The sequence below is a fragment of the Anopheles gambiae genome, chromosome 3 (assembly GCF_943734735.2).
Source record: "Anopheles gambiae chromosome 3, idAnoGambNW_F1_1, whole genome shotgun sequence".
Lineage (NCBI taxonomy): Eukaryota > Metazoa > Arthropoda > Insecta > Diptera > Culicidae > Anopheles > Anopheles gambiae.
The window spans coordinates 77,903,713-77,928,739 of NC_064602.1; the positions used below are offsets into that span (position 1 = coordinate 77,903,713).

At 47.1% G+C, this 25,027-nt stretch overlaps 1 protein-coding gene across 9 annotated transcripts in view; it reads left to right on the forward strand.

Annotated features, from left to right (window-relative positions):
• Positions 1-13,950, forward strand: part of LOC1270670 (uncharacterized) — a 144,932-nt gene extending 130,982 nt beyond the window's left edge. For 6 of the 9 annotated variants that reach the window (XM_061654301.1, XM_061654299.1, XM_061654300.1 and 3 more), the window contains exons 2-4: positions 3,367-4,430; positions 7,479-7,747; positions 7,832-13,950. In XM_061654301.1, coding sequence (XP_061510285.1) covers positions 3,703-4,430; positions 7,479-7,747; positions 7,832-11,625 — 4,791 coding nt within the window. In that variant the 5' untranslated portion in view covers positions 3,367-3,702 and the 3' untranslated portion in view covers positions 11,626-13,950. Of the gene's footprint in view, positions 1-1,353; positions 1,505-3,366; positions 4,431-7,478; positions 7,748-7,831 lie in introns of all 9 variants that reach the window. The other 3 variants (XM_061654305.1, XM_061654302.1, XM_061654306.1) reach the window with 1 other exon arrangement.
• Positions 13,951-25,027: the final 11,077 nt, after the last annotated feature.

The following is a 25,027-nucleotide window of genomic DNA, read 5'->3' on the forward strand; positions in this document are numbered from 1 at the left end:
GTCCACCAATGCACGTTGCATAAGGGGCTTGAGTTGGGACCCCAGCCCCAGTAGCGGCAGCCGGGGACCAGCGCTTATCGGTAATTTAAATGGCGACATGAAAGTGTTATCTCCTCAAACCTCAAGCCCTTGGCATGGCACATCTTCTCCTTACCCGAAATTGTCCCAACTGGAACAAAAAGTGACCTCCCGGTCGGTTTGGTGAAAAGCCAACCGAAATATACACAACTGAATATCCCCCAGTGAATTCCATTAAACAAAAAGGCGATAATTCCCCGGTTCGATAATTCCACCAATTCCGTGGGAATCGGGACATCAGCGTTAAGGGTTGGAAAGAAGCACACGCAAAAAACTGAGCAAAACAACGCACTCTCTTTCTTGGCCGCTTGTCAAACCGCCCGAAAAGCAATTCGTAACCGAACCGGGGGGAGCGCGCCAACGGTTGACAAAATCACACAACGACTCCGCACTTATCGCGCACTGACGTTTTGAAGGATTCCGTTCGATCCCCCCCAAAGAAAGTGTGTGTTTGTGTGTGTAGTGCGTGATGTGGAACAGACTTCAAAAACTGATCGCGCTGACTTAAAACGACCCGCCCCAGGCAGGGGCGATGTGTGCTGCATCGCCTACCGTTTAATGCGTTTCTTGTGTCGTTTTGGCCTTAATCGTGTTGAATTGTGAACGAGTCTGCTCTCTCCTCTGTGGGGCCTGCGGAAGCAACCTAAAGAGCTAAAGCTAATTCGAAAACAATCGTGCAAAACTCCCCCTTACGCTCTGGAGTCTTCAAGTTTTGGGAGGACATAAGAGAGTCTCAAACAGGGTCGGTAATAGGAACGGTGTGTTGTCATCCTGGGGTTTGACATCTCAACCAGATACAGAAGACTACAGGTAGCCTGCCTGTTATTATCGGAGCAGACAGGTCCACCTAAAACTGTACTGCAGGGTTTCTTGGGAGTCTACCCAAGACTCTACATGATCCTCCAAATCTCCTATTCCAAAGAGTACAAGAATTCCAGGATCCAAGTAACCATTGACAGATCGCATGTGTTATCAAAGTTTAAGGATTTACTTACGGCGTTGCCAACCCCTGCATTCCAGGTAGGCACGCTGTAAAAAGGGCAAAACGGTCTTTTTGTGTGTTGCGATAAGGTCGCACGGAACACAGGATACATTTTGCGGTAACAGAAGTAGGAAATTAAATCAACCAAACCAAGCGAGGCTTGGGCTTTTGCAGTCTCCTCTCCCCCCCCCCCGGGTTTGGTCTTTGTACACCTTAGAGCACCCATTCTGCAACATATTCTGATAATATCCTGTTATTAACGTTCTTTTTTCCTTCTTCTTCTGTCTTTACAGGATGCCACCGGTTGCAAGATAAGACTCCCGGCGGCAGCAGCAATTCTCCGGGAACGGGATGTCCGGGTTTTAACCTTCGGGGCAAATAAAAATAAACCCCTCCAGAGAAGAACCTGCGGGACAGCGAGTGTACAGATAGACACACACGCCGGTAACTAGCAGACCAAACAGGCACAAAATACCACCGTATTCGGAACACCGTGTTGTACACAGGAGTTTGTTGGAGATACAAGACGCAGACGCCCTCCTAGAACACATCATCCCTCCGTGTGCGTGTGTTTGTGATTTATGGTGTAATTTTATTGGAGAAGCGCGCGCGCACACGATCATCGCAAAGAAGAGAACTCCACGGTTTGGCGGGGGAACCGGCTACGCCGTGTACCGTGCACCGAACACCGATCAATCTTGACGGTCCAAGGGACTCCCCTTTGGGCTTGTTCTAGCGAAGCGTGACACCACAACCACTCAACTGCAGCAGCAGTGTCTTTATACGTCTTAAAACCCTCCCAAGATCACACAAAACACTCAAAGAGGCACGCTCGTTTAGAGCGTCACTTTACCGCACGGCTAAAACTCTGGTGACGGCGGGTAGTGCTGCTATGTCGAAGGGAGGACCACCCGAAGAACCACCGGAGAAACACAGATAGAAACGAATAATTAAATATTCCATCTTGACGCCCGCGCCAATGGTCCCCTTGTCTCTCTCTCTCTCTCCGTCCTGACAGGCGCGGTGTTACATTTCGAAAGCCAACCAACCCCTGGCACGTTCAAGTGTCTTACACACACACACACGAGAGAGCGATCGAGATCACGATCGATCGGCCAGCGTGTACCCACTCCCATCGCGGTCCCTAGGCGAAGGCAAAAACCGGAGCCAAGCCCAAGAGCGTTGTATCTGTATGTGTGTGTGTGTGTGCTTTAGCTTTCCGATTCGACGCTTCGACGACCGTACGCAACGGCTAATGCGCGCAACGGCACGACCTGTGTGCCGCGGCGGTTTCGGAATGCTTTGCGCAAGGCAGCGAGCGCGCGCGGCAGCAGCAAGTTGGAGAAGATAGTTTCAGGAGTCGGAAAAAGGGAGCGCTGACACGCGGCTCACGATTCGAAAGGGGGCATAGGATACAGAAAGCAAGAGAGAGAGAGAGCAGGAGGTCCACCGCGGTGCGCATAAAACATAAACTTCCCGTCCCCGGACGGGCTTGCACAGCTGTGCCTCCGCGGAAGCCTCTCATCGTTCGCGCACAAAACGTTCATTAAGCGGGCAGGCAGGCAGGCCAGTCATTTCTTTCGCCTGCTTGCTTGCTGCGCTAAAGGAAGGGCAGACGGCAGCCTACTATGATTGTACCCAGCCAGCACCCTTACGGGAAGAAAACTAGAGAAACGGAGAGAAAGGAAAAGAAAACTGGGATCTTACAAGAAGGCTGCTAAAGCAGGAATAGAGGGAACAGCGCAACAGCAGGTACAACCCCTCGGCTCAAGCACACACACACACATCCAGTCCAGTTCCAGCCAGTGTTTCTGAAGTGTGTGATAAATATGTGTGTGTGTGTGTGTGTGTGTGTCCTCATACATTTGGAAGGAAGCAACTACTTAAGCACAGTGCAGCGAGGGCGCATTAGACACGGACACATACCTTACATCAGAGGGGCTGTTTCGGTGCCCTCCGACATCGTTCCTTCCCTGAAAACGAAACGAATTCGTTTCGCATCCAGCAGTGATGGATTGGGGTCGAAACATGAACATGCTGAGGCAAGCAGAGTGGGGGGGATTAACAAGCGAAACGAGAGAAGCATTGCAGTGAATATTCAGAGCTCAAGAAACACAGAAAAGGGGGACAAAAGATGCTAAGCCAAAACCGTTTTAAGAGGGCGCGCGGGACTTTCAGTTCATCCCTTCGGCAGGCAATTGTATCTAAGCAATATTGCAACTCCCCACACTCGTGGGTGGGACCATTAATTGGGGCGTAGTGAGTGGTGCATTTCACTAACATGTTTTTTCACCCTTTCTTTTTAGGTTTTATGTGTGTGAGTGTGTATGAAAGTGAAGATCCTTAACCCAATTGGAAGCAAACGAGCCAAAGCCTCAAAAGACTCAGATGAGCTGGTGAAAGGAGCAGTGTTGCGTGGGTTTGTGTCTCTCGCAAAGAGACGCGGTGCGAGTGTGTTTATGATGTGTGGCAAGTGTTAGAAACCCTTTCGAACACCCACTCACTCACACACACACACATACAGAAAACGGTGTGTGCGTGTGTGCTGTGTTAAGGACATTGTGTGTGGTGGGGACGCGCGTGCATGTGCATCCGTTCCGATCTGAAGCCGTCCCACGACCACGACCACCACCGCCGCCAGAATGTCGTGCTGTGAGGGCACCCGGTCGTTGCACAAGCGCTACAAGATATCCCTGGCCACCGGTGGTAAGGCCGGTCGGAGTGAGGCGACGACGACGACAGCAGCGGCAGCAACTTTATCACCATCACCACCAGCGAATGATAGCAGCCGGGTGTGCGGCATGGCGATCGCGGACCTTACCACGCGCCACAGTGATAGTAGTAGCGGTGGCGACCGCCGGGCAGACGGTGCCCGCGACACCGACCTTAGTATAAGCACTACCAAAAGTGACCCCCGGTTTAGTAGGATCGACAGCAGCAGCAGCAGCAGCAGTAGTATTATCAGTCCCGCCCGCACACGCCGAAGGACGACGGGGTCGGACACGGCCCGAAGGAAGTGTGTGGTGGTGGGGTCGCCGCGGACCGGCTGGACTGGCCATCAGCGGCGGCATGTCGGCGGGCTGTTGGTAGTTTTTGTAAGTAGCATTCTGCTGGTTCTGCTATCGGCGCCCGACCGTGCCGGTGCCGTACTGCTCGACACGAACGGCGGTGTCGGGGGCGCTGGGGAGGGCAAAGCGCCGGTGCAAGCGTTTGGCGACGAGCTCGGTGGGGTGAATCTGGAGCGCAGCATAGCGGCAGTGTTTAGCCGGGTGGCGTACGGGTCGACCACCACCACCAAGCGCAGCATACCGGACAACGTGTACGTGCCGAGCCTGACGACCGTCTCCACGCCGCTGCTGACCACGTTCAGGTGAGTGTCCACCAAGCGGGGTGTGTTGATTTATTTACAGGATAACAGGGAGAGGTTTTTTTCCGTTGAATATACTTTGCCTTCCGGCCGGACCGGTAATTATGGTACCGGAACGGAACCGTTCTGGTACGGGTGAAACAGGAAGGAAACTGCAGAGTCTTCGCACAGACATGACGGAAATTTGTAGGGTTCTTCAGCTAAAAGTTATTTGATTTGCATTGATTTATAAGTCATCAGTTTTTGTCTCTAAATGTCTTCTTATTCTTCTTTTGTCAACGGAGTTTATCCTCTAATCTTGCAGAGTGCATCGTAATCAGAGGTTTGACCGTCTATTGTCGAGATAGACATTATGAATGTCTATTTCTCTTTTGGTTCTTATTTTGGTCTTATTAGATGAAGACGATGCCGGTCTCGTAGTACAGTCGTCATCTCGTACGACTTAACAACATGCCCGTCATGGGTTGGATCCCCAAATAGACCGTGCCGCCATACGTAGGATTGACTATCCTGCTATGGGGGGAAATCAATTAGTCACTGAAAGCCAAAGCCCACTAGTGGTACAGGCAGGCCTTGACCGACAACGGTTGTTGAGCCAAAGAAGAAGAAGAAGAAGATGAAGACGAACATCCTGTCAATTGTGTTTGGTATTTTTCTGACAAATTCCGTTTTTGACAAGATGGATTCAATATGTTAAATTTTGATTTACTTTAATTTTAAGGCCATAGACAACCAATATTTTGTCCTCAAAAGGCTATATTAGACGTGGACAAATATCATGTCAATTTTGTTTGGTAATTTTCTGTCGTATCCCAATTTGACAGATGGATTCGATGTCTTATATTTTGCTCCAATTTTAAGGCAATAGACAACTAATTTTTACCTCTAAGTCAGGAGTCTCCAAACTACGGCCCCCTCGAGAGCCTATTATGCGGCCCGTGGAAACGTTATGAAGGTTAAAATAAATAGTTGATTATTGTGACTATTTTTAAAGAAAATGTAATTGTTGCTTTTAAGAGACGTAGACCAAGCTTTAATAATAGAAAGCTATTGGAGTTTTGTATATTATGCTAGTATTTTCTTATAAAGACTAAATTGAAACGTTCGCATTAGATACAGGCAACGGAAAAATGGCCCTCAACACCATTATATGTGAAGCAATGCGGCCCGCGAACTGAAAAGTCATCAATTTTTGTCTGCAATGCACCAAGTTTTGTCTGTCAGTCTCTTTGGAAAGAATGTGTTACTAATGATACCGTGAAGGGAAAATTATTATACGAGGATTGAACACGATATCCTTTACAACAGTGTACCACATGCCTGTGGTATGCACTACCTAGTACGTTCGGATACTAAGAGCATAGAGCCGTATAGGATGCAAATATCCTCCATTCCACTAATCAGATGCCGTCTATCGTTCCCGCTACTACCACCAACACACACACAGCACGTTCACTCACTTGCGCTCTCATATGATAATAGCTGATAATACATCTTCACGTTTTAGCTGGATTATAGATAAATATTACCTCAAAAGCCTTATGTGGCCTTAATTTGAATTCCTTGAAGCTGCTTTCACATATAAGTTTGAAACATAATACACTTCATATTACACCTGTTTCCATCTACGTTCGAATCTCGTGCCGTTTGCATCGAATCGCAAACCGCCTGCTTCGAATCGCATGCCACTACGATCGAATGCGTGCACCCATGGTTGAATCGCGGGCCAGTACGGTTGAATCGCGTTCCACTATGGTCGAATCATATGCCACTACGATCGAATCGTGTGCCGCTACCATTGGATTTTTGAAAGCAAGAGCATAGTAAACTGTTTGTTTACGTTTGAAAGCTGTTTCCTTCTTCGCCGACTGCATTTCATTTTTAAAATACTAATAAAAGGGAATTATTCTCTGATTATAGATAAACCCCACGAATATTGGTTGAAACCATGGATTTTACCATCAACAACGAACACCGAATGTTAGTTGAAAACAAGGGTTTTACAATCAAGAAGGGACCACGATATTCGTCGATAACAAGGATTTTACGTGTAATCAGTGAAAAACTGCCTTTTATTTGTACTATTTTACAATCGAAATGCCGTCGGCGAAGAAAGATATAGCTTGCAAACGTAAACAAACAGTAAACTATGCTCTTGCTTTCAGAAATCCAATGGTAGCGGCACACGATTCGATCGTAGTGGCATATGATTCGACCATAGTGGAACGCGATTCAACCGTACTGGCACGCGATTCAACCATGGGTGCACGCATTCGATCGTAGTGGCATGCGATTCGAAGCAGGCGGTTTGCGATTCGATGCAAACGGCACGAGATTCGAACGTAGATGGAAACAGGTGTAACATACCAACTAATGTTCAGCTTCCCCCATTCAGCTCAAGGATCTTGTAAATTTAAAAAGAGTTCTACTACAGGGTAATATCCCAAATCAAGCAAGGCGGTTAACCCTGCTTCCCATATAGTTCCCGCTCGACAGCAGAACACAATTCAAACATAGTCCAATAAATCATACTGCTCGCGCCTCCCCAATAACATAACTAGTATGCAAATGTGGGCAACTCCCCTTCGAACAACACCTTCAGAAGACGACCTCCGCCTCAAGAAAATTAGTGCCTGGTGGGCCTGTTAAATGCCGCGAAGAGAACCTTGCGCTTGATGGGCACGTGGGAGTAGCTCTGAGCGCCCCCCGCCGGTCATTTTTGGAGTTCGATTCGAGACGCTCTTGTGAAATGGAACGTTGAACAGTTGGTTGTGTAACGTAAAAACACGAGCAGTGTAAGGCAGTAACACCCATCATCCGGAACAACGAGTCCCCGGAAGTCACGGAAACTCCCTCCACCCTGTCATGACGCGTAACGTGAAACCCAATTTCCTCCCTCTCTGCTGCGGGGGAATTTGTTTCGGGTTCCCTTTCTTCGTGTGAAATGCATCAATTAGTTCGTTCCGTGTACCATCCATTTCTGATGACCGTTGCTTGTCACGTTAATTAAAACCACGTTATATCTTTTTCATTTCCCCTTTTCTGATTTAGGTACGACAACAAGAACAAGGACGCACTGGGCGGATCGAGCCCGGGCGGTGGCGCCGGACTCGGCGAGAAGGACTCGCACTACAACCAGCAGCAGATCAGCGCCAACCACCGGAACTACGAGCTGGATCTCGAGCGGGATCACGTGCTGCCGACGTCGGCACCGAACGCGGAAATCCTGAAGAGCAACAGCAACCCGACCTACCCGAACCCGAACCGCCATCACAACCACGATCGTCACCGGCACTCCAACTCGACGCCATATCCGCACGGTAAACTAAACAACTCTTGAAGTAGAATGTTCCGAAAAGTGTCACTAATTCCAAGCAATTCTCCGCAATTCTTCACACTTTTAGGTCACAATGCGAAAAAGGGCTTTCCAACCAACTCGATGTTCGCGGGAGATATCCCCGCGTACTCTCCGCCCTCCCGTACTTTCTTCACGCCACCGCTGCCCCGCAACTACACCAACCCGTTCGCCGACAAGCCAACGCTCCGCGGCACCAACAGTGACAGCACGATCATCAACACGGGAACGTACGCAAACCGACGGCCACTGCCACCGCCCAGCCTGATGCCGGGGCACGAGCGAATCCCGATGCGTCCGCCAGATCTTGTTCCCGGAGCACCCGGAGCTGGTAATCTCGGCGGTGGAATGGCACCCCTACCAAACCCTGCTGGTAATGGACCCTCCTCGAAGGTTGGTCCGGATAATGGTGGGATGCTACCGGCAGGATCTTCCGGTCTACCCAACTCCCAATCGATGGACGCGCAGCGCAAGAAGGCGCTCAACACACCCTCGGAGAAGTCGAACAAACTGGACGCGGCCAAGGGCGGATATGACGGTAACAGCAAGCTGTTCCTGCTGGACGAGAATGCCAACTCGAGTGCGATCTTGCCGAACGGGATGCACTTCCCGTCGATCTCGCGCATCCTGTCTGGTTCGAACGGACGCCCGCAGATGATACCGGACGTACTGCTGCGGTCAGTCACGTCAGCACCTCGTCCGAATCAACCAGCGTACGACCTTGGAGGAGGTGGCGGAGGTCTTGGTGGTGGTACGACTTCCCTCAGCAATGCGAAGAATCCAGGCAGCAGACCGGGCGGCTTGGATGGCGACCGCGATCGAGATGGTGGCGATGGTGGAGCATCGGAAGGACCTGAGGGTGGTGATGGTCGACGTCACTTTGAGGATGACGAAGGCGAAAACGACGAAGACGAGGAAGATGAAGAGGATGATCCGTTTGAGGAGGGTGCCGCACGGCAGCAACCATCCGGCGGTAGTACCTCACACATTGCCACCTCCACCGTATCGTCCATGCACGTGCAGTCCTCATCATCATCCCCGATTACCCAGCGGATGCCCAACCTGAACCTCAAATCCGTCATGATCAAGAACGGCACGGGCGAGGAGGGTGCGGGCGGTAGTAATGCCGGTGGAGCGTACGGGAACGATCGCAACTTCCAGGGCGAAATCGCCGACATCAGCACGTGGACGATCGCGTGGAACGTGCACGTCTACCTGTCGGCCATCCTGTTCACCATACTGGCCGTCTACTCCATCTTCAAGATCATCTTCTACGACAAGCTGACGCACCTGTTCTCGCAGGCGTACTTCATCAGCATCCATCTGATCCTGATCATCATCTGTCTGCTGCGCATCTTCTACCTCTGCTACGATGCGTACAACATGCACTTCAGCTTCAACCTGTTCGTGTCGGAGCTGCTGCTCAATCTGCCCCTCACCTTCCTCACGACCACGTTCGCCATTTTGATCCTGTTTCTGCTGCTGCGCTCCATCAACCACAAGACGAACCGGTACAGCTCGATCCTGCGCCCGCTCACGATTATGATCGGGTCCGGCGTGCATGTGACGCTCTGCATCACGCTCCATCTGGTGGAGTCGTACGAGACGAAGCAGTTCTACCACAAGCAGCATCAGCTGCAGCTGGCAAACAAGCAGCTGCTGGGCGCCGGGGCCGGTATGGGAGGGCGAGGCGGTGGTGTGCATGCCCCTCCGACCAACATCCAGATACCGCCGCGCGTCCTCTCGCTCATCTGCCAGATCATCTACATCTTCATCTGTCTCAGCCTGGGCATCCTGTACCTGTACATGTACCGGCTGCTGAAGCGCATCCTGCACAAGAGCCAGAACTACATCCACGGCTACAACAATCTGTCGTACGCGATCCACATCACCATTGCGACGGCACTGCTGTTCATTCTGCTGGCCGCGCTGCAGATCTACGGTGCGATCAGCATCAGCTCGCAGACCCGCGTAAAGCTGTCGCCAAGCAGTGGGCTACCGGGGGATGTTCCCGGCGGTCGTCCCGGTGGTGGCGGCGGCGCCGGTGGTGGCACACTTTGGGCGTCACACATCGAGATCGATTGGTTCCAGTGGGGCTACCAGTTCAGCATACGCTTCATCGAGATCGTGATCGTGGCGCTGCTATCGTGGGTGACGGGGCTCAAAACTGGCACCTCGAAGGTGATCCAGCGCGAGAAGGATATGGAGCAGCCGAACGCGAGCGGGTTCGCCCTGTTCCCGTGCACCTCCAGCTCGAGCCAGGAAAATTTCGAAACGGACTACCCGGCCGTGTGCAACACCAACCGCAACCTGCACACGTACACGATGCGCACGGGGAAGCCGATCTACGACGACAACTTTGCGCTCAACTCGCTCAACCTCGAGCCGAACAATCAGCAGGACCTGCAGCTCGGACCGCCGGGCGGTGTCCCGGTCGGGGCGAACGAGTTCCAGCGCTCGCTCGAAACGAACAGCATGCGCTCGTCCTCGCACAACTACAGCAACAACTACAACGGCAGCAGCAGCAACAACGAGCACGGCATCGTTGGTGGCGGGCCCGATTCGGCCGACGATTTCCTCAACGAGACGGAACCGATGCCGGACCACTACGAAAACCCCAACTTTGAGCTGAAGCATCACCACCAGCAGCAGCATCACCATCAGCACAGTGGTGGTGGTGGCAGTGTGGGCGCTTCCTCCAACCAGTACCACGACATCATGGACAACTGCTACTCGGAACCGATCGGGGCGCCCCAGTACGACACGAAGTCGCTGCGGGGTGGACAACCGCCGCCGTCGTCCGGGCATCCGATGGCACCACCACCGCACCATCGCAACTACGACTTCCAGAACTTCGAGCGGCCGAACTTTGACCCGCAGCACCTGCCGCCGGCGGTCCCGCAACCGCACTCCGCGCTGAGTGCCGCCCAGTCGATGGCACGCGGTGAGTTCCGGGCGTCCAAAAACCTGAAAACGCTCAAGAGCGGTCAGCTACAGAACGATCTCGGCGGTGGCGGTGGTGCGAACACGATGGGCCATCATCACTACAACCACCATCAGCAGCAGCAGCAGGGCGGCGGACCGATGGTGCCCGGACCGGGCGATTCCTTCGACCGGCGGATCGGGGTGCGGAAGAGCGGCACGCTGAACAACATCGGCGCGATGCACTTCAACCCGCACGGTAGCGGACGGAACAACAACTCCAACTCGTCGGCCTCTTCGTCCTCCTCGAACAACCGGGCGGTGCAGCAGCAGCAGCAGCGCCGTGCCGGCCCAATGTCCGGCGCACAAACGCTCAGCTCGGCGGCAGCCCATCATCACCCGCAGCAGCAGCAGCAGCAGGGTGGGTTTGTGGCCCATCCGGGCAGCTTCAACGACCGGCTACTGAACGGTGGCGGTATCGGGGCCGACTCGCTCGAGCGGATTGCGGCCCACGATGGCAACTTTGACGACGGCGGCAGTGGCAGCGGCACCGGTTACTACCACAGCAAGAAGCGCTCCCGGGACTCGTCCAGCTCGGGGTACGCGGGCGGCGGCCCGGTGGTGGTACCGTACGCGACCAGCAACGATCATCACCATCAGCATCATGCGGCGCACCATCACGATTCGTCCTCGTCGCCGACGGCAAGCCTCGGCGGCAGTGGCAACGGTACGCCCACCTCCGGTCCACCGAACGGGGGCGGCATCCTGCCCGGGAAGATTGAACCGCGGGCGGCCCAGGACAACGGCAGCATGCTGGTGGCGGAGCAAGGGTTTGTTCGGTTTCGGGCGCTCGAGGAACCGGCGCTAGGGTCGCGGACAAACTTGCGCGACAAGGGTGGCAAGATGTTCATCAATTCGTAAAGCGCAAAAGATTTCTCCCCCCCTCCCCCCTTCGCCCCACATCCTTTTCCCCTTTCTTTTTCGTCTCGCTTTGACCCCTGATAGACGTGGACCACGTGGGCACGATTTGGTGCGTAAACGGTGCTGTAGCGTACTGGTGTGTTTGTGTTAGGGAAGCTCATACATTGCCGTTTTAGTTGTGTCACAACAATGTGGCAACATACAAAACAAACACACAAATAGAAACAAATTGATCGAAGGAGGCCGTGCCGATGGGAGACAGAGAAAGAGAGAGAGAGAAAGGAAACAATTCCGTGCTGTGCATGTAAATAGTTTAGTAGAGGTGGGGGGGGGGGCGAACGTGTTGAGATGGGAAAGGACTGATCTATCCCTCTCACGCAGCTCACTGAATTGAAGGGCGGGAATTTGACTTCTTCCTTTCCCCTTCAATTAACACCCCCCGAAGACGCATTTCACTTCTCTCGCCTGGGCCATAATTCTTTTAATAAGGATAATTGAGCACACACACACAATCGCACGTACACAAACAGCAAAAACACACAGTAGTAGCAGTAGTAGGCTCTGGTCGGTAGTTTCTTTGCAAAAAGAAGGGATACGAGCGGATGCGGTTGCGGACGTGCTGGGAATTCGTAATCTCACACCACCCACAACACCATGATTTCCGACTCTCCCCGTGTCGCAATTAGCAACTTTTGCTGCACGGAGCCAAGGCGCTGACGCAATGTGTTGGCGGGGATTGAGAGCCTACATTTGGGCGCTGGGTGAGGTGTCTTATTAAGCGTCTTTTTGGTGCTTTTTAAGGCAACAGCAGCCAGCAGCGCAGTACAAAACGAAGGGGGGCATCCCTGCCGTTTTTCAGTAATTTAATTACACACAGACACACACAAACAAACACTTTGAGAGGGAGAGAGAAGGAGAGAGAGAAGGAAAGAGAAAAAGAGAAGGTAATAGGCAACTATTAGGCAGCCGTAAACTTATTGTGATGATTTAATCCGTCGTCTGTAGAGCAGTGGTGGTAAATATTTAGCCGAAGCAACCAACAACCAATGTAAGTTTCCTTCCCCCTGCTCTCCCCACCTCCATATGTTCTCCTGCCAAGTGTACAGAAAAGAGAGGGAGAGAGAGAGAGAAGAAAAACAATAGATAATATAATTTGTGTCGTCCCTCCGCTACTTTCTTGCCATATATACATGTGGATGGGAATGGGAGCAGAAGCTAAAAGGGGAAACTCCCTGTTAAGCCACACCCTCCTACCCCCAGTAGCACACCGTATCGCCCAGTCACCACGTGGTCATTCTTTGCTGCTACAGCTATCCTGCCCCCCCCCCCCCTTCCCTCAACCACGCCGATTTGCGCGCAATGCTATATGATGAACGTCGCCTCTCTGGCGCGCCGTATGTGATCGTGTGATTCGTGAATGTTTTCTTTGTTTTTGTGGACAAAAGAACAACAAGAAACGCTAGTCTGTTTTATATAAATGTAACACACCCTCCCCCCCCCCCTCCCTCCCCACTGTACATGAACCTGTAACTATATAGCTATATATATATATAAATGTATATGTGAATATCGTTTTATTTTTTAAACTATTATTATTATCTAAAACATATTATAGTTCGGATGCGCATATATATATAAATAAGCGAGGTTAGTGTGTAAGAGTGCGCGTGCGCGTGGTTTATGTTGGGTTATGTTTTTTTTTTTTGCTACCTTTCTCAATCGATTTTACTTATCCTTTCGGTGCAAAACGGAAGGGGGAGATTAAGAAGAAGAAAACACACACAGACACACGCAAGGTGTGAATGAAAGGATGTAAAGTAAGGGGAAGGTTTTAATTCGTTCTTAATTAGTACGTACGCAACAGTCGGAACCCGACCACAAGCAGAGGATCTGCCGAAAGCATTTAAGCAGCATTATTACCTTTGTTGTTTTTTTTTTAAGCATCTCTCTTAAGGCGAGCCTTTATCTTGGATAGTTTTTTTTTTGTTTTGTTCGATTTTTAACAAACCCATTTTGCCCACTTGTGTGCATAAATGTGTGTGTGTGTCGCCTGTTCGGCTGCATTCCCCCTCCCCAACAAAAAAGGAGCGTGTGATAGCGAAGTTGAATAGTAACAACATAATGAAATACATGGCGCTACAAAGTTGAAGGCGCACACGGAACAAAACGCACGAAAACGTAGCTACTTAATAGAACGGTGTGCGGCAACGAGGACAGGTTTTGTCCTATGCTCTTGTGCGCCCCGACGAAATGCTTAACAAGGATCTCCTCCCCGCCCCCCTCCGAGAGGTCCGAACTGAAATGAATAGGTATGTGTGTGTGCGTGTGTGTGTAAAAAAGAGAAGAAAAGCAAAACGAGGAAGAAAATGAACAAAATGTTTGTGTTTCCTTTCCATTTACTCCCACTCCACCACCCATCTCAACATTTCTGTGCTATTCACTCTCCCACCCGCTCGTCAAAGCAGTGTGTAAAGTTATGCAAATGGCATATAGTTGAAATAATGAAGAAATCCCCATAAAACAGAACACTAAAAAAGGTGTAACACAATTAGTAAAACAAAACAAGCAAAGCTGGCAAACGCTCAAAATCTAAGTAAAAGCATTTCCTTTCCACCCCATTTCACATTTTCAAGAAAGAGTGTAAGAATGAAGAAGAAAAAAGAGAATAAAAGAACAGGAAATAATCATACTAAAGAGGTGAGAAACAGAGTAGCAAAAAAAAAAGAACACATAACGAAACGAAACAAACCACACAGACACAGACAAACAGAACAGGATCCACAGAATTTCTGCTAGCATTTAAGAGAAAGAGAGAAAGAGAGAGATGATTAGTAGAGAAGTGTAGCCCCCAAAAACAACAACCCACGACTGGTTCTAAAAGAACAAGATAAATCTGTGACAAGATTTGATTGAAACCACGAAATGGCCGAAACCGTTTGTTGCAGCTAAAACAAAAAAAAAAAAAAAACAAAATAATAATTACAATTTGCACCATGCGCCCAATAGAGACAAGTCGAAAGAAAAAAAAGTGGGGAAAATGGAGGTGGAAAATAAGGCAAGGCAAAGTACGCTAAAAATGCAACAAAAAACGAACAAAGAAAACACAAACACGAGAGAAACAGAAAAAAACAGAAGAAATAATATAAATAAACAAAAGGTATATAAATATAAATGATGAAAACTGATTAGAAAACGAAGAAACGTGCGAAGAGGAGAAATAAAGTAAGAGAAAAATAGTGTGTTCGAGTGTGAGTGAGTGAGTGAGCGTGTGAGAGTGAGTGAGCTACTATGATGTAAGCGAAATAAGCGATCGAACAAGAGGTGATCACGAAAGTTCGCCAGTAAAAAAAAAAGAAGAAGAATAAATCGTACACACAACAAAACACAAACATGATATAAGAGAGTAAGAGAGAGAGAGAGAGAGAGAGAAAGAGAAAAAAAACACACACACACAACACAACTTGCACACACGAAAACGAATAAGTGAAGCAGTAGCAGTGTTTGTGAAGTGGATTAGTGGATACAGAGGACAAACAAAACATCCAGAACACGCATTCAAATCGAGCGTTGGTGAGACGCGTCGTGTATATTAAACAAAAAAAAAGGTAATGATGCAAATTATGAATATTTAAAGTAATTAAATTCAGTAAAAATTAAGAATTACGTAAAAATAAAGATGCAAAATTCGACAAAAACTTAACCCCCCCAGTGTGTGTGTTCCTTCCCCAAAGGAGGGTGTGTTTTTATTTGCCGGTGGGAAAAGGAAACAAAATTATCGGAAAAAAGAGAGAAAGAAGGGTTGTTTCTTTTATTTTTTTGTTACAAGTATAAGTGAACAAATAACAAGAGTCACGAAAAACACAAAACAGGTAATATATAATTGAAATAAATGGTAAAATGGAAGGAATTTAAGAAGAGAAGGCAGCATGGCATCCAGTTCGTGTTTGGTTTTGGCTGTTTAACACAGGATCAATCGTCCGCCGGAGTGAGAGATCGTCCTGTCGTTGTCTCTGTGTAGCATAACAATGGTCCACCTTCTTTCACAGTGTGATTAAGAATGTAAAAGTGAACAATTAACAGGTGAATGGAATGGAAAACGAGGAATACAGTGACGAGTGCCATGTAGCAAATGGAAAAAATAAGTAACTACAAGCGAAAACAATTGATTCTGTGGCTGAAGATGATGGAAAGCGGAAGGGAAAACATGAGGAAAGATCAATCAATAAGCACAAACACCCGCTTCAGAGGTGTTAAAGGGTGCAGTAAGTGTTTGTAATGCCCTCCTCCCGAAACCCAATGCTTAATGTGAACCACCTCTTCGCCATCATCATCATCATAATCATCGTTTAATTGCTTCCTTTCTACAGCACAACCACAGAAAAACCATTCAAACGATCCTGAACCTTTTCCCCATTTTGCACCCCATATATCTATATATATTACATTGCTGCCACACCAGTATGATTAAAATAGTAAATATTAAAAGAAGAAAACAAAAACGAAATTGTGATGCACGGCAAGTATGGTGAGCTACGGAATGCGGAACCCCCTTTTAGGTGAAATAGGTAAAGTAAAGTAAAATAAAATAAGAGAAAATAATAAACAAAAAAACAGAAACAGTCCTCCCATCCTTTCATTGATTGAAAATGATAAGAAGAAAATGAAAATTCGCACATAAAGAAATAGAACACAGCTGTAAAGAAGTTGTAAAAGAAGGAAATCGCAGGTTGACAAAGAAACAACCCAATGGAAACAAGTGGGATATACATAGTGGAAAACCACACTGAGAAATAAGCGCAAAAGAGGGGATTGCGTGGGAAACAATAGTGAAAAATAAATGCAAAAAAAATGTAAAAAATCGTCCTTTTGTTTTGTTGAAAATGAAAAAGTAGGTAAATAATAAGTATAATAGTATAAAAAGGGGTAAAAACTAAAACAAGAAAAATGATTAGTAAAATATCACAAAATAATGAGGAATTAAATTGCTTTGGTTTACCTATTCATTTTGATTAGTGTTTCTACTTCTATTTTTTTCTTCTTTCTTTTTTTCTATTAATTCTTTGTCGTTCTTCGCATTTTCACACCTCTGCTTGCTTTTTCAGGTTATAAATTATACTTTTTATATGTTTTCTTCGAAATTTTCTACATTGTTTTATCACTCTTTCAATGAGCATCCTTGTTTTTGGGACAATCTGTCCCGCTTCGTGCATAGCAGATAAAGTGACCTTGTTTTGAAATGTCTTCACCACTCCTTTGTGCTAACACCTTGTAATAATAACAATCATCGAACATTACGAAGTTTGTTTAGATCGTAAATGAAAGGACACTGTTTTTTTACTTCGCTTAACAGAAATCCTTAATCCACAAGACAAGGCAGTATAATTAGCACCCGTACCCGTACGTCAAGGACAGTTTGCAGTACTTTTTTAGGCTTTAATTTTCATTCTCTTCAGCCGGGCAAGGACGACCTAGCAAGCGGACCTACGACAATGACATCGGCGCGGGGTTCCTGAGTCCCATACCCGCTGTGCCTGAGTACCTGCCAGATCAGAACCAGGTACCAACACACACACACACGTGTAATTGAATTTCCGTTCCACTTCACCGTACCATTTGCGCTTCACGGTGCTCCAACGGCAAGGGAATGACGATTGCATTTTACGGTCTTTTCGATTTCTGTTTTTAGTTCCACTCCTTTCTGACTCTCTCTCTCACTCACTCGAAAGCCGCTGTTGTTTCAATACGGTCAGTGTTGAAGGGTCAAGGGTTGCTTCTTTCTGCAGCATCACCTGACCCGATGTGTGTAGCTCCGTCTGAAAGGCAAAGGGAAGGGAACGAAGTAGGCCTTTTTCACCTGCGGTCAAGCACGAACAAGCTCGCTTGTGGTTCACCGCATCGGTAACCACATTTGGAAACCACGCATGGCCTGCTGATTTGATTTGGTTCGTGCCGGCGTGCAGGCCATGATGCGTTTTGGTGGACACTCCCAACTGTCACACATTTTTGGGAAAAAGCAACGTTTTCTCTCTTTGATATGATAGTTATTTTGAATATTCTCTCCATTCCAATTGTATTTCACTTCAAACGGTAATAGTTCTTTCAAACTTGTACCTCCAAAAAAAGGACGACGTGAAGTTCGCTGACACCGGGAGTACGTGTTACTTTCAAAAAATTAAACACCGAGTACGATTCGGTCCTGTTTTCCTGAATTTCATTGTTTTTTTTCTACTGTTCTTGTTTCCCTGCCAAATGGCAAATCGAACGCCCAGACAGCCCTGCAGGCCACCCGGCCATTTGATTCAATTGGATTCACCCAGTTTCACGCATCGGGCATGACACAAAAAGCGATAGCGCGTGGCCCGGTGTGGCTGTGTTTTAACTCGCGCGACGCGGGTCTTGTTTGAAGGGCCCGGCACGGTCTCGTACCGAGCATCACGTACAAGCGCTGCAGCCACCTTTTGCCCGACACACACACACACACATTGCTCTACGGTCGGTTGACTTCGACGACATCGTTATCGACTGGCTGGCCTGCAGCACCGGCAGCAGCTGTGTGTCGCCGGCGTCAGGATGATTCGGTTTGGACTGCGACTAATTTATGAAGCCGAGCCGCTGTGTACACTCATCCTGGAGCACACCGAGACAACCAACAAAAAACAACATGCTCTGCAGAGAAACAGACACACATCGGCTTCAGCAATCGAATTAGTTTTCCCAAACCTCATCCAAGCCTCACCGGTGGGGGGGGGGATGAAATTAGTGCCACCGAAAATTGACCTCACCCGATGGCTTCGTTTGCGGGGGAGGGGCAGGTGGAGAAGACCATGAAATGATTTGACGGTTCATTAGCGCGCAGCGCCAATATTGGCCACCGCTGCGGCCCACCTTCCTGGGGCTTTTCAATAATGTCGCGCGTCCCGGCCGGTCCTCCTCGGGGGGAGGAAGCGCTCGATACCTGTAGACTAATTAATTTGTGCAGCATGACCGGATGACTTCGCTCGCGGTGGTGTTGCCAGCTGGAACGAAATCGCGGAGATGTGTGCACTTGCAATTCGGAAACAATGTTTCCCGCTTTTTACAGAACATTGGACAATGGTTTCTTGCCGATTGAGGAAGCAGTTTGGAGAAAAACATGGGGATAAATATTGCTGGTTCTAGTATTCAAATATCTAGGCAGAAAATGCAACACGATTCCGATGTATCTCGTTGTTTGTACCCTTTAGTGACCTTAACTTGACTACATTTCGGCGAATACCCTTTTGCAAGTTTTGAATCCGAAACTAACAAGGACCAGGAGGCGGTTCGGCAAGCATTCTGAACTAAACCTTACACAAAGCATTGCGTTTTTTTATCTTAGTCCCCAAATTCATCTTAAAACTTGGAACAGGGATTCATCAAAAACAACACTACATCTTAGGATTTGTGGCATTTCTGGACATGGGATTAGTGTATATTTCTATTCCCAAACTAATCTTGAACCTAAAACAGTCACTGAATCCTTTTTAATATCCCGAAACTCATCCCGAAATTATTATCACAATCCTTGAATTAGTCTTGAGCCTATCTAAGTTGTACAGCTGCTTTATTTATAATTATCCTAGATGTAGAGCTTGTCTTGTAATTGAACCTGAAGCAAGTCCTAAATCTACCACGTTATGACATTGATTCTGAATCTATCTTAGTGCTGAAACTGCAACTCCTGCACCTCTTGGAACTGAACTGGTAATTGAAAACAGGGTGGAATGTTATGCCAATACTCAAAACTAGATCCCAGAACTAGTCCCAAGCCTCATGAATGCCGTGTGCATTAATCTAAACAAGCCTTAAAACTAGTCCCAAGTACATCCTGGTGCTAGAGGCTAGTCCTAGCCTTAGAATTAGCATTTTAAGCCTAAACCAGTCGCAATCTCTCTACTAATTTCAAAATCAAGCCATGTCTAGTACTAGTTCTGAACATATTTTAGTTATCTTGTAGCTGGTCCCGAACCTATCTCAATTATTCTTTTAGCATAATAGGCTATCGCAAACCAAACATTGAAGTTATATTCGATCATGTAACAAGTATTGTATCTATTCCAGCCTAGATTTGATTCTGAAACTATTCCAATCCCACAATACAAGTCGAACTTACCCTAGAAGTTCTCCGGAGCCTCAACCAACCAAATATTCGAGTTAAAGATATCTTAGAATTATTCAACGGGATATCTGCTGATTCTGGAACATCATCTCCCAATCCTTACTCCTGGTCCAGGCACCGAATTTCGGCTATACTCAACGTTCAAGAGCAGCAAATACCTCTTCTATTCTGCAATAAATCTTATAGTCGACTTATTCTATAATACTAGACTGTTAAACGGATCCCTTGTTATAGTCATCAATTTGCACGGCTTAACAACATGCCTGTAATGGGTTCAAATCCTTTATGGACCAAGTGTCCGAATACTCATATTGGTTGATCAATGAATTTATGAGAATTATGCGCTACGAGTGATTCTTCTTGTTCTTTGGCTCAACAACCGATGTCGGTCAAGGCCTGCCTGTACCCACTTGTGGGCTTGGCTTTCAGTGACTAATTGATTCCCCCCCATAGCAGGATAGTCAGTCCTACGTATGGCGCGGCGCGATCTATTTGGGGATTGAACCCATGACGGGCATGTTGTTAAGTCGTACGAGTTGACGACTGTACTACCAGACCGGCCATGAGTGATTAATGCGAATAATAATAATAATAATAATAATAATAATAATAATAATAATAATAATAATAATAATAATAATAATAATAATAATAATAATAATAAGAAGATGAAGGAGATGAAAAAGAAGAAGAAGAAGAAGAAGAAAAAGAAGAAGAAGAAGAAAAAGAAGAGGAAGAAGAAGAAGAAGAAGAAGAAGAAGAAGAAGAAGAAGAAGAAGAAGAAGAAGAAGAAGAAGAAAAAGAAGAATAAGATTAAAAATGTCATTTTCAAATAGCGCAAAATGGAATACACCACATTTTGAAACTAACCCAGAAAAAAGGAAAAAATGGTTTTTAATTACACAAAGAGTTGCTCTCTTGCAACACCCATCTCTTCCGCCACCGGTATTCTTCGATGAGTCATCAAATTCTAGCTCCTGTGTGGCGCCTAGAACCGCTTCCCATCACAAGAAAAGGCACGCTCAAACAACCAGAAACAAGTTGTAGAGCTAATTCGACAGAATGGGGAAATAAAACAAAAACGGCCCAATTCTTCCGAATTAACTTCCGGACATCCGACGGAGGATGATTGCGTACGAACGAACGAGTGAACGAAAGTCATTTGATCGACAAGAAGCCCACCGGTCACCAGCACTCAGAGATCCGCTGAGATTGAAGCTGGCTTTGAAGCTGAGTTGGCGAAATTATTCAACCGATCCGTCGGGTCCCGAAGCCGAAGCAAACCCGAAGCCGAAGCAAAACCCGAACGGGGGTCTGCACGAACCTTCGTTTAATTAGCCCCCTCCCCCTTTTTTGCCAGGATTTCTTTCCGAAATGATACAGTGCACACCATTAAACTATCGTAAATCGATTTATTGAATATCGAACCAACAATACAAAAAAAAACACAACACTTGCACAATAATCACTGCACTTAATTATAAATCAACGCACATAATTAAAAAAAACACTTTTTACACTCGCACAGTGAAAAAAAAACAAATTCAGCACAGCACTTTCTGCTCCTCATCGCTGTTGCTCCTGGTTTTTCTCGCTGCACTGTACGGGCCACTGCTCCAACACTACGACACAGCCACAGGTTTTTGTTGTCTCCGTTCGCCGTGAAACACACATGAAATGGAAGAAAAATGATATTAATTAGAAGGGGGGATGTTGGTTGATAATTTTAATCACTTTTACTTACCTCAAATTAAACAAAACTCCATTTTTTACGGGGTTTATCCGCTGACTACCAAGCGCTGGAACAACACACAAGCACCAACCTCACTGGACTGAAAGTAAAGCCTACTGCGTGAATATGTGTATGCGCTTCTGCCAAGTCAACCGCGCCGTACTGCGTGTGTAGCCAAGTGCGTGTGTGTGTGTATTTGCACCACTGGACACAGAACACAAATCTCACCGCACAGCAGAGCGTGTGTCGCCAAGTGTATGCATGTGTGTATTTGCACCACTGAATTCTGAACGTCCGCCGCACCGCACCACACAGCGTGTATCGCCAAGTGCCTGGCTGTGTGTTGTATCACCGTGGTGTGGCCAAATGTGTGCATGTGTGTACTTGCTCCACTGAAAGCCGGTATCGCACCAGATTTCGGGTGTCGCCTTGTGCGTGTGTGTGTGTTATTGTCACAGCACACTCGTTCGTCATTTTTTTTCGTTTTTTTCACTTGAGCCACTCGATTTCGTTCTTCGCTGATTTTGGCAGCGTACAAAGGGGGTTCGGTTTCAACTTCCAACAACAACAACCACACGAGGGAGCTCGTGGATACTCACGAAGGGAAAATCACTCAAATTAGAGCGAGAGACAGATAGAAAAAACGAAAGGTCAATATAAAATCTTCGGCTTTTGACTGTTGGGAGGCTATGACGACGATAGCTGGTCGGGGCACTAAAAGCGTAAGCTTTGTCATCATCATCGTCGTCATCGTCGTCACCGTCGGCCAGAATCAGTTGACGTATTGGAAGGCAACGCTTCGAGATGAGACGATCCGCGCCGTCGGTGGTCGCACTGTAGGATTGTTCTAGCACAGGGAAAGTGGGAAGCATCAAGCATCCGAAAATTCGTCACAGCAACAGCAAGACTTTCGTTCGCTATGTTACGCTCTCTCTTTCTCTCTCTCTCTCAAACCGAACGCTTTCTGGCCGTTCTTTCATCCACCGAAAATGCCTGCACAAGATGAGGAATCGTTTCTTTTCAGTCCATTAAAAAATTACCACTTATTATTAGCCGCATCGGTCTTCTGGTCGACCGCATGGCGCTCTACCACCGAGGCACAGTGCCGGAGAATTCATTATCTCTCAACATTAACCATCCACAGCAGACATATTTGAGGCAGGCTTCAACATTCCTTGGGCACATGGGGAGTTTTTTGTGTGGGTATGTGCAAGGCCCTTCTTAACCCTGACCAGATACCGTCAAGGTCACCCTTGCATCATTGGCCGATGTCCGTTCGTCCCTCCGTTTTCCGAGCAATTTGATGTGTCTGTCCGATGCCATCCGACGTTGCGGTCATTGCGCGTTGATTAATGACAAACTGCCTAATCCCGGGGGGAGGACATATCTCGGTGTGAATTCTAACGTAGCTGCAGCACTTATGGAATTTTGTGTTTAAGGACTCCCTCTTCCTACAAATCATCTGATGTAAAGAAAAAAAAAGTCATACCATTATGAAAGATACTTCAGACAGCGCCTCCCAGCCCAACCAACCCAACGGGAAAGTGTAACCAATTCCAATTTTACTGAACTGAAACTTTCCGTCACGTTCAACGCCACAGGTTCCCCTTTTGGGTTGAGAGGGCGCGCTCAACATTCACCACCATTCTGTTGATTTTCTCTTTTTTGCTGCATTAATGAGTCTATTTATCTTATCGGGCAGGCAAGCCCGATTCGGTTCACTTGGAGCTTCACTCGGTTAATGGTTGCTGATAACAAGAGAAAGAGAGAACGTCGTTGTGGTCATCGTTAGAATGACTTCCGAACGAGGGAGCCACATCGGCCAGCTTCTAAAGAAGCCACAACCAGCCCGGGAAGGGCAGCTGAAAAGTGAGTGATCAATCAACCGCAATTAGCCGGTTGCCATGGGACAGAAAGCTTCCCGGTACGGTCACATTTGGCGAATGACTGCGCAACAACTTCGAAACATTGTTGCAAGCATAATGAGGTGAAGCTGGTTTTAAATTGATTACCAGACACAGAAGCGTTGGCCGCAGAAAATCGGGACACAGAACCTTCCAATCGGTGGAGGAAGCTGGTGGCCTCATTCTGTGTGGGAAGTAAGGTGGTGAGGTCGGCCGTGGGAAAATGAGTTGATCGATTGATTAGTTGGCGCTTATCACTGATAATTAACAGTCCTTGGGGCGATTAATGTGATTGTTAACTTAAACTCGATTGAAGCGCAGTTGAGCTAAACTCAGAATATTTCTATCGAATGTAGCAAAATACGCGTAATTTTGCTCTAAATTATTATTCAACAAGCCTTAATATTGTTTCAAATTAAACAAACGGCTAAATTACAGCTTTTCCCCCGAAAAAGGACAGGAAATTCTGATTTCGCAAAAAATAGAATTCTCAACTCTTGTTTTATGGCAGTTTATGGCACGATGTTTATAGCTCACTAACTTTTGTCCACCAAATTCTCTTCCACAGTGCGTCCTGCGTTGCGTTGGCATAGTGGGAACGAAGCAGGAACGAAATTTTGATAATTCGTGCAGTTTAAAAATCAAAAGTGCTCGAATTGGTTCGTACAGTGAATTAGAAGGGTTTTTGTACGAGATGAATATCGCATCCGTGATGGAACGGGTATGAGCAACAACATGAAGTACAACGAACAGAAAATGCTTCTACAAATAACAGTCATTAAAACGCATAATAAGAGTTTTTAAATTCGCCTTACTTATGTAAGAAATAGAAAAATTGTTTTAAATGAATTGAAACAAGATTGAAAAATTAGAAAAAAAGTTTTTAAAATCAAACGATGTATGTTTTCTCTTTAAAAAAACAACAAACAAAAAGACAGATGTGCCATGATTTCCGACCCGATTTCTTTTTTTCCAATAGGTATACTGTCATGCATCGTTCAATATTATGCAAGAGGATTAGACGCGGTTCACTGAAATGTTTCCATTTGCTATCAAGCCTTTGGCTCCATAGAGCCATTTTTCAATAGATCCGTTCGGAACACAGAGATGAGGCCCGTGACAAATCGAACCGTGGCTTAGCCATTGAGTGCTGATATTTTGTTGCATTTTCAAATCGTTTAAAACATGATACAAAGCATCGGCCATAGCATTGTAGCATAACACATCATATCGAACCAGCTTAACTTCAGCCAAGCGTGGCAAATAATCTTACCGACACTGCCATGCAACGCTCTAAAAGCAGCAACAGAAAAGGGAAGGGGAGCGCAAAATATCAATTAATTAATTTCAATTTAAATGCTAGTTGCTCATTTGAAAAAAATTGGTAAAATTAAACAAAGATAGGGTGTGATTCACTGCCTATCATAATTAAATCATTTCCCCCTAGCAGCAATACACGTAATTGAAGTGCTCTTTGTCAGGTGCACAGAACTCGGATAATTGTTCCCACGGAGTTGACATCGATATGAGCAAGAGCTGCCGTTCCCTACCCCTCAAAAGGGAGACGGGATCACTTTCAACGCACCCCATTCCACTCGACTTTTGTACCCTGTACGGTGCAGTGCAGAT